At 39.1% G+C, this 15,819-nt stretch overlaps 2 protein-coding genes across 3 annotated transcripts in view; one reads left to right on the forward strand and one right to left on the reverse strand.

Moving 5' to 3' along the window:
- Positions 1–15,819, forward strand: part of LOC308631972 (zinc finger protein 383-like) — a 161,246-nt gene that overhangs the window by 88,315 nt on the left and 57,112 nt on the right. The window lies entirely within an intron of this gene.
- Positions 1–15,819, reverse strand: part of IARS1 (isoleucyl-tRNA synthetase 1) — a 64,061-nt gene that overhangs the window by 6,053 nt on the left and 42,189 nt on the right. For both annotated transcript variants that reach the window (XM_081263718.1, XM_081263719.1), the window contains 7 exons: positions 14,961–15,073; positions 12,804–12,899; positions 11,711–11,887; positions 11,146–11,251; positions 4,377–4,502; positions 3,853–3,996; positions 2,450–2,602 (listed from right to left, as the gene is read on the reverse strand). In XM_081263718.1, coding sequence (XP_081119844.1) covers positions 2,450–2,602; positions 3,853–3,996; positions 4,377–4,502; positions 11,146–11,251; positions 11,711–11,887; positions 12,804–12,899; positions 14,961–15,073 — 915 coding nt within the window. The remainder of the gene's footprint in view (positions 1–2,449; positions 2,603–3,852; positions 3,997–4,376; positions 4,503–11,145; positions 11,252–11,710; positions 11,888–12,803; positions 12,900–14,960; positions 15,074–15,819) is intronic.

Genomic DNA, 15,819 nt, shown 5'->3' on the forward strand with positions numbered 1-15,819 from the left:
CAATTCCAATCATTTAGATTCTTCTACTTTCTATACTTAAGAAATAATTTCTCAAGTACAGAAATAAACTTTGTGGGGCTGAGAAGCATGTGGTGACCAATAGATTCAAGGGCTAAGGAAAAGGAGGTAAGAATGTGGAAGTTACATGTCCTACAGATGATTCTTACCACCACACCACAGTGAAAGAACCATGTGTGTAGGAGGGAAAGTAAAAACAGCCTCCTGATAGAGGGAAAGACTCAAAGACATAACTGGAAAGTCAGACAAAGCCCAGAACATGAAGGATCTTGTGTGCCAAGCTGAAGTTCTTGGAGTATTAAGCAATGGGGACCTTGGGGACTCTGAGTGGGGAACAGCATCATGGCAGGAATGTTCATGAAGACAATTTTGACGGAAGAATAGACTGTAGACAGGTGAAATGAATGATAACACCCTAACCAAGGTGAGAGGATAAAAAACAAGGGAAAGTCACTGAAAGTAAATCTAAGGTAGAGTTGGCTGCTTTTCATTAAAGGGAGGGAGAGAGGAACTCAAGAGAAAATAAGGATTTGTACTTTATTAAGATTTTTTGGTGGTTTCTAATGGCTTAATGCTTTTTGTACTAAAGTCTGTGAAAGAGAAATTAGAAAAATCTCTTGGTCTACACAAACTAGGAAGTCTAAAACAGCCCTCCTCAAGAAACTGGGACTTCAAAAAGGAACAGATAGCAAAGGGATAAATATGAATAAGATCTTTCACCAAAGGTGGGAGGGGAGAATGCACTGTTTAATAATAGCCTCCCCAACTACTTATCCACATTCTAACTTCCCAGAAGCTGTGAATGTAACCTTATTTGTAAAAAAAGGAAATAGCACAGAAGGAAGCAACGTGACCAGGGAGCGATGGGGCTGCAAGGAAACGATTCTTTCCTCAGCCTTAGGAGAGTGTAGCTTCACTGATACTTTGACTTCAGGCTTCAGAACTGTGAAAGAATAAATTCTGTTGTCTTAAGCCACCCAGTGAGTGACAGTTCACTGTGATGACCCCAGGAAACCAGAACAGAAAGCAGGAGTCATTCAGCCCTACAGGGACAAGCAGACTCTCTCCAGGAATTTCTGGCCTTGGGCATGATAGACTCAACTTTCTAAATACTCTCTGTGGCCCAAACAACTGAGCTGAAAGACAGTGTGGGTGAACAGTGTCTCCAAGGAACTAGAGAAGTGTTCCTTAATTTTAAGTGATCCTTAAAATTGGGCTTTAATAGAAACAGTATAGAATAAGCAAAACTAATGAGTGACATAAACAGAAAGATGGAAATTTAATAAAGAATGTTTAAAAAGAAAATGCTAGAAATCAAATCAGCCCTATAATAGAAACAATGTTCTATCAAAAAAAATCTAAACACTTAGGCATTTCTTAGTAGAACTGCAGAAAATCAAAGACAATGGTAAAAATCTTGAAAGAATCCACAAGAAAAAACACCTTATTATGGAGAAGAATAAATCAGCCAAAATAAACTGGACTACGGGATACAAGGATGAAGAGAGGGAAAATACAAACACATAGGAGAGAGGCAGGGTGGTGTGTCTTGAAAATGTCTCATCAAAGTTCCAGGAAGAGATGGTGAGAACGGATAAGAGGTTACTTTGGAACACACAATGCCTGGCAACTTTGCACAAGTGCTAAAAGACATAAACCCTGATTGAAAAGCCCCTCAGTCCTGCCTTATGCTTTGTAAGCAAAAGGATGGAAGGGCAGGAGATTTTGAGTTGGGATGGTGAGAAGGATGGCCATGAACAGAAAAAACAGATCCCAGGAAGGGAAGTTGTTTGGGAAATGACTCCAGAGGCACCAAAAGTGAAGTGCTGGGTGAATAAGCAGGATTCCACGACAAAACTCCAGAGAAGGCTATGATGTCAACAGAGAAGTTGACAAAAGTGCCACCAAAACTGAAATCACAAAAGAGGTGATATGAAGGGGGAAAACGAGGGGAGAAAACATGTTGCTGCTAGACATCAGCTTGTGGAAGTCGCTGTCCTGATTTTGTTTTCTGAATTAATGGATGTCACCTACTGACCTAGCTCTTCATGTTATATGGCCCAGTAACACAATGGGAGTAAGCTTCATAAGTTGAAAAGGGAGGTAACCGACGGTAATGTCAGTTATAAGTTTCCTTTAGGCTAGTATCTTACAATGTGATAATTTTGATTCTTGAGGAAAAGACCAAATTTTAGGTCAGCAAATATGCTCATTTACCTAGAAGCCCTATATTTGTAAATTATTTTCAAAGCAAAAAGTAATTACCCTTTCAATTATTATTTCTAAAAAATTATACTGTAGTTAATTTCTAAAGAAATAGTGCAAAAAAAAAAAAAAGTACCATCTCTTATACCCATAATCTATAAATGGTTCATGGCATTAATAGCAACTTTCGATGAAGAAAAAAATTCATGGTCCATAATCCCCTTACCTTGTGTCTGAGTCTCATTCAGAAACAACTTCAGCTTCCTGCTTCGCAGGCCGAACACCTTGGCTGCCTCATATAGGAGACCTTGGTGGGTGAGTCCGTTCTGCCCAAGTGGGTTTTCAAGCAGGAGGGTGCCCACTGTTCCCATTAAACACTCTTCAGAAGGAAAACAACCTGGATTAATGCCTGAGAGTTCACCTTCCAACACAGGCAGCGACTATGGACAGCTCTAATGGGTGGCACTGATGGCTCCCAGGGCATCTAACAGCTAGACATTCGGTCTGTAGAAACAGTCCTAGACAGTCTCCAAAGGTGAAGGACACAGGGAAAAGAAAAATGGACTTATATAAAAGCCAGCAGCTTGGGGAAGGACAGTCAGTAATACATGGTCGAGTGAAAAACTAAGACTTCCATAAAAATGCATATAGTGACTGGGGCCAGGGCTGTGGCTCAGTGGTAGAGCATTTGCTTAGCACAAGTCAGTCACTGGGTTCGATCCCTGGCATCACATATTAAAAAAAAAAAAAAAAAAAAAAAAAAAGGAAAGAAAAAGGTATTGTGTCCACCTACAACTAAAACAAAACAACAAAAAATGCATACAACGAGGATCCTAGCATACCAGTACTGAGTCCATGTGTCTTGGCCAGACTACATTTTCTATAAGAAGAGCCCCCACCCCCCCCCTTCAAAAGCCCACACCCATGTCTCCCATCCTGTTTGGCAGCATATAATGTAAAAGAAAAAGGAAAAAATGTTTCTCAAGATATTATCTTTCATTCCTGTGCAATGTGCCCTGACTTAGGATATTCTGACCTACTCTGCTTGTGGTTTGGAGCTATAAATGACATGTGTTAACCCTGGTGGGGGGTCAAAGTGTGCAGAAGCAAATTAATCACCACCATTTGGTCGCCAGCAAATAAGTTCCTCGTCCTGTTTCAGGACTAACCCGGTGATTTATTTCAAATGTGCCACGATTACTAAGCCAAAATAGGTATCAATCTATAGATTCTTGATTAAGGCATGGAGGCATACAAGTTTTCAGAACATTTACCAAGGGAAAAAAGGGTAAAATAAAAATGAACAGCAACAATGACAACGAAAATGATAAAGAAAAAATTTTAGAAATTATAAAATGAAACATTCTGGGATTTAAACAATTGTTTCATTATTTGTCATTTTTACCTAACCTATTTTTGTTGCTTCCTGACCACACTAGATAGATAAAGGCTTTCTCCATAAACACACTTTGAAAAGAAAAAAAACCTGTGGTGCTCTCCAAATAGCTGGGGGGTCTACACTTTAAAATCACTGTTATGTGTTGACAAATACACGAGTCATAGATTTGAGCCCTAAGGGAATCTTAATACCCAACACCCTACAGCCTGCCTGCCCCAGGAGACACGTACCTTGTGGCTCTGCGTTCAGGAGCTGCAGGTTGATATATTCACAGAGAAGAGTACTAGGGCTGTTGACAGGAGAGGGAACTGATCCCGCAGTCACACAAAGTGTTTTTCCACTAAGACTCATCAAGTCAGTTTGGTTTTGTATTTCTAAAAATATAAAAAACTCTGAAGTCATTCACCTTTTCCTACTTCACTATGAAAAGCTTACATTTGAAAAATGATAATTATAATCGGCAAAAAAGTTGTAATTTTTAAAACAGTATCATAGCACGTAGAATTAGTAAGACTCGGGTACCATGCTTAATAAGTTACCAGGGGGCGTCTCTGAATCCTGAAATCTGTCACATGGGGAGCTGGGTAGGATCGGACCTTGGCCTCCTGATAGGCCCAGGGTTTTCAGTGGAATCCCAATGAGGGGGCTCAGAGAGACATTGCAGCCTGGCACTGCTGAAGAGCTGCCAACTCCAAGTCAAGAAAAGCACCAGGGTTTGATGGAGTCAAAGCACAGACATTCTCTTTCCACATACCTGTTTCACCATGGAAGACAGACAGCTCTGTATTTTTAACACCAAAAATGCTAGTAACAACATTCTTCAGCTTTAAAAGGTCCAACCTATTGTCCCCTTTTGGATTTTCCAGAAGCAAAACTCCACCTAAAAATCCACAAAAATAAGATCTTCAAAAAAGACAGACTTAAAAACAAATGTTTTATTTAGAGGAAAAGTCAAGGTATACAAGGGGGTTTAAAGCCCTAATATTTTATTTTCTCTTTTTCTGAAGTATATACTATTTCTATCTACTTAGTACAAGTTTTGGCAATCCTCAAGTAGATATGATCAAGGATGAGACTCTATACTTCTCATCTTTTTCTAGATTCAAATCTTTGTATTTATAACCCCCATTTTTCATTTGTTGCCATTTGTAAATGCACAAGGTACAGAGTGGTTAAAAATACGATCTGATTATTATCTTAAAAAATAGCCTTCAGTGGCCCTGATGTTGATGTATCCTAGACCTATATTCAATTACAGATATTTACTTTATTGATTTATTTAAACATTTTCCTTTAAGGTAATTATAGTCACATGAAGTTATAGGAAATAATAGAGATACCATGGGTCCTAGTTCCCCTCAAAGGCAACATCTTTACAAAATAATACAATATCACAACCAGGGTATCGACAATGATGTACTTGGCTAATCCTATTCAGATTTCCTCAGTTTTACTTTTACTTATTGGGGTGCATCCATCATCACCATTAAGATACAGAACAGTTCTGTCATCACAAGAATCCTGTTTCCTTCTGATAAGCACCCTAATGTCTCCACAACTCCTAGCAAATAATAATCTTTATTCCTGTGGTATCATTTCAAGAGTGCAATCACACAGGGTGGAATTTTGGGGACTTTTTTTCAGCCAGCATCATCTCTAAAGGATTAAAATAAGTGGCAGTGCTAATCAATGGTTGTTCCTTCTTATTGCTGAGCAGTGTTCTGTGGTACGAATGTATCACACTTTGCCATTTTACCTGCTGAAGAACATCCTGGTTTTGGCTACTATGTGGTTGGTTATATCCACAAACAGGTGACCTGGTGAACATGTTTTCAGTTCACTGGGATAAATACCTAACAGTGCAACTGTTGACGCATCATGGAAAGCACAGGCTTGGTTTCTATAAGACACTTTCCCAGAGTAGCTGTGCCATTTTACATTTCCCCAGCGTTGTATGAGATCTAGCTCCTCTGCATTTATTTGAGTCACTCTGATAGGTGTGCAAGAAAACCTCACTGTGGTTTTAATTTGTATTTCCCTAATGGCTAACGATGTTACTATTTTCATCATTAGCATATTCTCTTACAAGAATGTTTATACTTTTTTTCTAATTGGATTGTATTTTTACTGTTGAGTGCTGATAGATCTCTACATTTTAGATGTTTTTTGTTGGATATGTTGTTTATAAAAGCCTCCCAGTCTGTCGCTCGTTTTTCATTCATTTTATGTATCTTTTGCAAGGAAAATCATTTTAATATTGATAAAGTTCATTTTACCAATTTTCCCTTTTATGGACAGTGTTCTTGGTGTCCAGTTTTTAAAACTTTGTGCCTAAATGAAAAATCCTGTTTTTCCACAAATGTAAGTGGAAAACTTGGTCCATATGAATTATTTATTCCATGCTTATATACAGCTATATGAAGAGAGGGAAAAAAACCCCTAATATCTCACATGAAAGTATAAAATGCTTACCACATTTTTGAAACAGAATTCAGCTATATAAAAAAATAATCATGCACCACAACCAAGTAGGGTCTATTCCAGTAATGTAAGGCTTATTCAATATTCAAAATTCAATCAGTGTAACCCTAGCCAGAGCAATTAGATAGAAGAAAGAAATTAAAAACATACAAATAGGGAAAAAAGAACTCAAACTATCCCTATGTGGCGACAAAATAATTCCCTATTAAGAAGACCCAAAAAAACTCCACCAAAAAACTTCTAGAACTCATAAATGAATTCAGCAAAGTAGCAGGATATAAAATCAACACCCATAAATCAATTATGTTCTTATGTATCAATAATGAATCAACTGAAAGAGAAATTAGGAAAACTACCCCATTTATGAGCTGGGGTTGTGACTCAGTGGTAGAGTGCTTGCCTAGCATGTGTGAGACACTAGGTTTAATTCTCAGCACTACATTAAGTAAATAAATAAAATATCATGTCCAACTACTATATATATATATATATATATATATATAAACCCACCCCATTCATAATAGCCTCAAAACCAAAACAAAAACAAACAAAAAACCAAAATGGGAATCAATCTAACAAAAGAGGTGAAAGACCTCTACGACAAAACTACAGAACTCTAAAGAAAGAAACTGAAGACCTTAGAAGATGGGAAGATCTCCCATGTTATTAGGTAGGCAGAATTAATATAGTCAAAATGGACATACTACCAAAAGTGCTACAGAGATTTAATTTAATTCTTATTAAGGTTCTGATGACATTCTTCATAGAAATAGAAAAAGCAGTCATGAAATTCATTTTGAAAAATAACAGGCTCAGAATAGCCAAAGCAATCCTCAGTGAGAAAAGTGAGGCATCACAATACCAAAACCTGAATTATACTATAGAGCTATAGTAACAAAAATGGCATGGTATTGGCACCAAAATAGACACACCCATATAAGTAGTTATCTCATACTAGAAAAAGGTGCCAAAAACATACATTGGAGAAAAGATAGCCTCTTCAACAAATGGTGTTGGGAAAACTGGAAATCTATATGCAGCAAAATGAAATTAACCTCCTATCTCTCACCATGCACAAAACTCAGAGTAGATCAAGGACCTACTCATTAGATCAGAGACCCTATGCCAAATAGAAGAAAAAGTTGGCCCAAATCTGTATCATGTCAGCTTAGGAACTAATTTCCTCAACAAGACTCCTACAGCACAAGAAATAAAATCAAGAATCAATAAATGGAATTTTTTTCTTAAAAAAAAAAATTTTTGTTCTAATTAATTATACATAAAGTAGAATGCACTTTGATATATCATAGCAAACTAAAAAGCTTCTTCACAGCAAAGGATGTGAAGAGAGAGCCTAAAGAATGGGATAAAATCTTTACCACCTACTGTGGGAGACCAACCTTGCACGTGATTGAGTCATACTCCCCGGCTGGGTGCTGAGGTGCTCAGTCACAGAAATGTGGCAGAGCTTTCCCCACCCTTCTTGGGTTCAAGGGTCGATGTCTCGTGCATGGGTGTGTCTTGCTACAGCCCTATGGGTGAAGCTACGCTCACCTGTTCCTTCGTAATATAATCCCTTGCCCTGTTTAGGATAGAATCTTCCATGGAAGTGCCTTGTATGTGTCCCTTTCTCTTACTGTGTCCTTGGGTGTGGCCTACCCAGATATCAGTCAACCTGTTGACAGTGGACATCATGAAGATAGACTCAGCCCCCTGAAACCTGACCCCTTGCCTCATTTGAATAGCTTCTCCTCAATAAAAGGGGTCAGCGCATGCTCTCTCTTCCTGCAGACCCTTAAGGTCAGAGGAGCTGTCACAGCCACCCAAAAGAAAAAAGTACTTGTGTCTCTTGTGTGGTAATTTTGCGCAGACCAGCCCAGTTTACCTGGAGTGATTCCTGAGCCTTTTAGTCGCGAGAACAGAAACCCAGCAACCTACATTTCAGATGACCCAGCTATCCCACTCCTAGGTTTATACCCGAAGGACTTAAATCAGCATACTATAGTGACACTGCCACATCAATGTTTACAGCAGCTCAATCCACAATAGCTAAGTTATGGAACCAACCAATAAATGGGGTGGGTTCAAACTAAAAAGATTCTTTTCAGCAAAAGAAACAATCAGTGGAATAAATAGAGAGCCTACAGAATGGGAACAAATTTTTACCACATGCACATTGGAAAAGGCACTAATCTCTAAGATATATAAAGAACTCAAAAATCTTAACACCAAAAAACCCCCAAATAACCCAATCAATACATGGGCCAAGAAATTGAACAGAAGATGATACACAATCAATCAACAAATATATGAAAAAATGTTCAACTTCTCTAGCAATCTGAGCAATGCAAATCAAAATTTCATCCCTCTCCAGTCAAAATGGCAGCTATTAAGAATACAAAGAGGGGCTGGGGCTGGGGCTGAGCCATAGAGTTCTTGCCTAGCACGTGCAAGGCACTGGGTTCACATAAAAATAATAATAATAAGTAAATAAAACCAAATGCTGAATGGTTTCTCTAATATAAGGAGGCTGATTCATAATAGGGATGGTGAGCAGCATGTGAGAAACAGATGGACTTCAGATAGGGAAAAGGGAAGAAAAGCGATATGGGGGTAGTAAAGACGGTAAAATGTGATGGACATCACTGCCCTAAGTACGTGTATGAAAACATGAATGGTGTGACTCTACTCTGTGTACAACCAAAGACATGAAAAATGCTCTATTTGGGTAATATGAATTGAATTGCATTCTGCTGTCATATATAACAAATTGGGATAAATAAAATAAAATTTAAAAATTAAAAAAAAAAAAAAAAAAAAAGAAAGAAAGAAAGAAAGAGAAAGAACTCCAGTAGCACAGGGCACAGTGGTGAATGCCTATAATCCCAGGTATTTGGGAGGCTAAGGCAGGAGGATTACAAATTCAAAATCAGCCTCAGCCATTCAGGGAGGTCCTAAGCAACTTAGCAAGACCTTCCCTCAAAATAAAAAATAAAAGGACTGGGGATGTGACTCGTGGCTCAGTGGTTAAGTGTCCCTTGATTCAATCCCTGGTATCTCCCCTGTTCTCTCAAAAAACATACTCAATCAGCTATTCATGTAAGAATGGTCTGCTGGCAACATATTTGTTTAGTTTTCTCTCATTTTCCCATCATCCTGTAGGTTGCCTGATATAGCGTTCCAGACAGGTAATATATATCTTTCAAGAGCTGAAAAATGTCTTTTACTTTCTGGCCTATTTTCTGATCAGAAAACAATGTAAGTAAGGTATTTTATCTCTGTCAATACTTTCAACACATTTTGTCAACTTTTCAGAAGTTGGATTATGATGTGTATTGATATGTACTCTTTGGGGTTTATCCTGTTTGTGTTTCACTCAGTGTGTTAGTCTGTTCAGACTCTAACAAAATGCCACAGGCTAGGTAAAACTAGATAAATTCATTTCTCATATTTCTGAAGACTGAGCGGTTCAAGATCAAGACACCCACAGATTTGGTGTCTAGTAAGGGACCATGTCCAAGTTCACGGATGGCACTTTTTTGCTGTGTCCTAACACAGTAGAAGGGGTGACTAGTTCTCTGGGGTCCCTTTTATACATTTTAGCAACTTTTTAGGAGGTTTTCAGCTATTATTTCTGAGTACTCTTTTAGTCCTATCCTCTCTCTCTTCTGACTCCAGTAACAAGAATGTTAATCTTTTGATATTCATTTTTTTCCAACTCTGTTGTTCAGAATGGATAATTTATTGTTTCATCTTCTAGTTCATTGATTCTTTCCTTTCTCTTCTATTTTTGCTGCTGACTCTATCCACTGAGGTTTTTTTTAAAAGCTATATTTTTCCTTCTTTTTTTTTTTTAGTACTGGAGGTTGAACTCAGGATCTCGTGTCTGCATGGTATGTAAGTGCACAACCACTAAGCCACATATGCCCAGCCCATTTAAATTTTTTTTTTTTTTTTGTTTTGAGAAAGGGTTTTGCTAAGTTGCCGAGGCTGCCTTAAACTTTCAATCCTCCTGCTCAGTCTCCCAAGTAGCTGGGATTATAGACACACACTACCACATGAAGGTTAGTTGTATTTTTCAGTTCTAAAATTTCCATTGGATTCTTCTTTATACCTTCTATTTTTTTGCTGAGGCCTTGTATTTTTCATTTGTTTCTATTATATTTGTTATTAATCCTGAAACATTATTATGGTTGCTTTAAATTCTGAGACAATTTTAACATTTCAGTCATGTCAGTAAGTATTTGCATCTTTTCTCATTCAGTTTGAGATCTTCTTGGTTCTTGGTACGATCAGTGATTTTCCAATGAAACCTGGACATTTGAGTAAGATCTCTATTTTAGTTGACTTTGATGTCACACTGGCAGGTAAAAGGGACACTGCCTAGTTACTTCCAGGTGGGAGAAGGAATCCAGGTTCACTATCAGGTTCTACTTAAACCAAGCTTGTTGTTACTGTGGGGTGGCAGGGGAGAGAGAGATCTCATTCTCCTCTAGAGCCCCAGTTAAATGGTGGTGCCTCTTTACTGCTCCTCCATACTTACCTAGCTTATGTAAGGCCCTGGGTTCAATCCCCAGAACCTCAAACAAAATAAAAGAAAAATCCTACCCCTTTGTTTAGAGAAAGCAAGGTTGTGTTTTTTTTTTTGGTCTGTACTTGCTGGCATTTCTAGGTTGCCAACTTCTTAAGCCCTACGTTTGAGATATATGAGGCAAAAAAAGAAAATCCAGGGAACTCACCACTATAATGTTGCTTGGTTTCAACATTCCTAGCTGGTCTGCTTTCTTCCCTCTACCTTTGACAGTCTTATGTTTGCTTTGGTATATAATGGACTGGGTATTTTGATGTATTTAATGAGAGGAATTGGGAAAAACACGTCCATCTTCCTGTAAGTGCAAGTCCATCATTTACTTTAATGGATTCACTTTGATGTCAATTAAAAACAAAAAGTTATCTGATTTTACCAATTCCCTTCTGATAGCCTAAAGATTCCCAAAGGTTTAAATAATGCCATAAAAGCCATGGAATTAATTTCCTCTTACCTTGTTCACTGCCGTTTGCACAAATGTTAAGGTTGACATATGCACAAGCAGGACCAGGCAGGGATGTTCCTTTAGTCAGTGTGATCTCCAATTCAGATCCCTTTAACTGAGCAAATGAGAACATATGATTAACTGCAGCCTTTAGACTGCAGTATGTCACACCATCACTGAATTCTTAACAAGAACAATAAATCTTAAAAACAAAAGTATTCCCATTCTTTTATTCTGTTCTTTTAAAAATAAGTCAACTGTCATTTACTTCTAACGATTATCACCAGCATCTATAATATCAACTTTTCTACTGTTAGACAAAACAGATCCACATAGCCATTTCATTTCCTGGCAGATCTCACACACCCTCCTGGCTACCTCCTCCAAGAGAACTTGTACAAGAACAGTTCTGCTTCCCTCCCCTTCATTTCTTCTGGATTCCTCTCTGACCCTACTCATTACCATTCAGAGTAATACTTCTACTGGGGGCCAGAATATCCAGATGTAACTAAATAAACTTAAAGTAAAACCAAATCTGAAATCTTTCAGTAGTTCAACAGAATTCTGAACTCACCTGTGTTTTTTCCTGAATAAGGATTTTATCTGATGTAGGAACTGGGTATGGTTTCAAGGGAGCTTTTATGGTGGCAAATATGAATTCTGTGTGGCTTTCAATAACGTTATTCAGGTACCTTTCTTCAGACGTTGCATTATAATAGACTGTTATTTCATCAGTTGGAACCAGATTACACTGAAAGTATATACAAAAAAATTTAAAAAGGAAGCACATTTTGCTAATCAAAACTCAAGGTAATGTCAAACCAGTCCTGACAACACCACATTGGATCACCAAGCAAGGGCTGCCTCCTTGGGAAGAGCTACACTGTAAGAACACAATTGGCTTTGTGGTCCTCTGCTTATTCTTTGGGAAGATAGGATGAGTGTCTTTCTAGTACAATCAGCCCCTCATGAATACTGAAACAAAGGAATAACTGAGAACTCACTCTGAACTGGGAGAATGTGCACAAACACTCCTGTGATCTGCTGGATGACTCCTCTGAGACCCACAGGTCCCAGACATCTGGCCTGGGGAGGAAGATCTATAGGAGAACTCCTAAATGTAGACACCTCCTTGAGGTAAGAGTTTTCCCATTCTCTCACTGGGGTTTGGTGCCCCTCTGCTCTGCAGGCAATGGGCTCTGTGCCTTCCTCAGTTCCCAAATGAGGAAAAACCACCCCACTCTGCCCAGGCCCCAAATCTCTCCCCTGCGCAAGAAGCCCTCCACACTGACTGCAGGTCTGCCTTCCTCAGAGACACTGTTATCTCTAGTTACTTTCTGCACCAGCCAGAGAGCTATCGTTCCAGGTGATTTTGTGGAAGCACGATGAAATTGAAAAAGAATGGTAAGGAGCATAGGATGGCTAAAAACTCTTGGTCAAAGAAATAAAAAGAACCATATCCAGCTTGAGAGTGTGTAAGCAGGTAGAAAAAGAGGCCTATTTTCCCTGTAGAGTACAATCTTAACAGACAACGGATTAATGAATCATTACCATTAATCCATCAGCTTAATTTACATTACATGCCTTGCTGGTCCTTGTCAACAACCAACATAAAACAAACACAGGTACTAAACAGCAGCTTCTCCTTGATGATCTGACAAACTGACCTTCTTTCGAAGTTTCTGGATGCGATTGATGACTTCCCGAGCCATTCCCTCATCCACCATTGATTGGTCAGGGGTGACATCCAAAAGCACCAAAGCCTGCAGAAGGAGCAGTGCACAACGTGACAATCAAGAAGAACCTGTCTTTCAAACTCAGCAAAATGTTAGTTAAAACTAATTCTTGGTTATAGTTGAGAGGTAGAGTGCTTGCCTACATGAATAAGGAACTGGGTTTGATCCCCAGCGACATCGAAAAAAATAAATGTAAAAACTGAATTCTCAGGAGTCTATGATGCAATACCATTTATTCATTTTACTGAGCAAAGGAAATAAAATTGATCCAGTACCTTCACCGTTCAGGTACTTCTTTGTAAATAGCTATCCTTCACTATGGGAGAAAGATGTAGCATTTACTTCTTTGTAGGGTGCTGCTCACAGGAGATAACATGAGACCCTCTTTCACAAGTCCCTTATGGTCATCTAATAACGAGTACCAAGTCTATTAATAATTAAGATAAACTAACATGACACCCCCCCAGAAAAGTAAGCTTTCTACACCACAAATGAGTGGACTGAGGCCTCAAAGCAGCCAACTCCAGGCAATTTTCTTGATCTGTGACCACTGATGATCCTTTAGTTTGTCAGTATGATTCAAAACGTGAATTCTAGAATGGACTTCAATACTTTTTATATGACTTGATTTAATCTGCCATCTTATTCCTAACCTTAGTTCTTATCACATATGTTCTGAAGGTTTTGGTTATATGTAGTAATAATGACACTACTACTTTGATTACATAACACATTATAGGGTGAAATATACTCTACAAAAGTCCTTGTAAATTGGGAATCATCCATTTCCCTTGGAGTAAACTCAATCAGAGAAATTCACAAACCGCCTTAATACACAAAAAGACCATAGGTACAGGTGGAAGTGGATATAGCCCACTATAATATGTGAGCCACATCAAGAAATTAAGAGGCATCACAGATGACACTTCTTTAAGTAGGAAAAACTTTCCAGGCCCCTGATGTACTCTTACCAGGAAGGGCTGCCTACTCTCACTGCTTAGAAACTGCTTCCCTGCCTTCCTTCTGGCCATGTCATCTCTGACTCCTTGCCACTGTCACGTGGAGACTGGCAGATGTGAAATCACATCTCTGTGTAAAGGCTTGAGGAGGCTGGTCTTCTTTTTACGGAAATGCCACCTCCCCCTGTACCTGGCAGTAGGCATAGCTGGACTCCAGCAATACCCCCTGCCCCCACCCCCACGGGAGATAGTCCTGCTTGGAGAAGTGGAGTCAAGATTGGGGAGAGAGACTCTGTTCAATCTTAACAAAAGGACTGACCCTGAATCCGAAACAGCCTGTACATTCTCTTCATGGAGAGGTTCCTGAAGACCTCCACCCTCACCACTATAGGGCCTCTCCGAACTTATTTCCACCTGAGAACTTCTCCAGGCAGATATCAAGACTTGGCTTGAGAGCACTGTTAAAAGAAAGAGCGAGCCCGCGGGGTGACAGTGGGCTCAAGAAAACTGAAGGGAGGGCTGGGTATGTGGCTCAAGCGGTAGCACGCTCGCGTGGCATGCGTGTGGCCTGGGTTCAATCCTCAGCACCACATACAAACAAAGATGTTGTGTCTGCCGAAAAACTAAAAATTAAATATTAAAATTCTCTCTCAAAAAAAAAAAAAAAAAAAAAATACTGAAGGGAGACCAGAAGAATAAGGGGAGGGAGTGAGGAGGGAAAGGGAGGGACAGGGAATGAAAATGACCAAATTATGTTATATGTATGTACAAATGCCACAATGAATCCTACTCTTATGTGTGTCACTATAATCTGTTTTAAAAACAAAAAGATTTGGCTTCCTTTCTTGTGTCATGACTGACTTGTTTCTCACGGAGTTTATTTTTCTGCTATCCAACATTTAAAAGAATTTCTCACAAGTAGTAACTATAAAACACTGATTCATGCATTCATTAAACAAACATATATGTCAAGGGTCTACCATAGAGAAGTTTAATAGAGCCAATCTAAAGTAAATAACTCATTTATTTTACCTTGAGATAAACTGTCAACATAGTCAGGAAAGGAATAAATAAAATTTCTCATGTTCTTATCTCTTTGTAAAGAACATTGTAGGAAACAGAAAAATACCTGAGCATCTGAGTGAGCTTCAAACTGTGCAGTCCCACCTGTGGCCTGGTCAAAGGTGTACATGAGACGGATGTCTTCTTCATGCAATTCATGGCCTTCCACGACAATGTTCCCTGAGGGAGAAGACGACTCCATCAGTTCCTCCTCTTTAAGCTGCCTGGTTACTAGTGCACTGTGCCCATTTTGATGAAAATTTCACAGCAGCAGGGCTGCAGATGTCAGAAGATGTTACTACCCCGGATTCCTACCATTGCTGCAGCCATGAATGTGACATCTGTAGCATACTCTATGTTGCCCTGAGGACAGTTAAGTCAGCACCAATGTCCATTTTAATAAGCTTCCAGGTCAAAAGCTAAAGGGGTGCACCATGAGATGACAAGTTCCCATCTAAACAAGGAGCAGATGGTGAAATAAGTCTTTAGAGTCCACTCACGAGTGGCTAGAAGGGTGTGGTGTGGGTGAAATGAGATGGACGGTGTGAAGAACTGTGTAGCAGGTCTGTCCAGGGCCAGCAGAAAGTGTGGGCAGATGCTGATGGTGGTCCCACCTTCAAAGAAGCCCCCTGTGCTCTCTTGTCATGTTCCTGGGCTTCAAGCTCTAGGCTGCCAATTCTACTTTAGGTCCCTGCGTTTGAAAACTCTTCTGCTTTCCATCAGTACAGAACACTTCATCCAGAAACTACAGTTTAGAAATGATAGGCTTTCAGTTTCAAGTAAGGTTTACTTTAGGAATTTCTGATGTGTTGGTTACTTGGTCAAATGACTTAGACCGGGGACTTAGAAGGCTGATGAAATGGCATCTTCCAATTAAATATTCTGAGCTGAATTAGGAATGAGTGACTCAAGTTTTAGCTGCTAAC

The sequence above is a fragment of the Spermophilus citellus genome (assembly GCF_964194105.1).
Source record: "Spermophilus citellus genome assembly, chromosome: 12".
In the NCBI taxonomy this organism is placed as follows: Eukaryota; Metazoa; Chordata; class Mammalia; order Rodentia; family Sciuridae; genus Spermophilus; species Spermophilus citellus.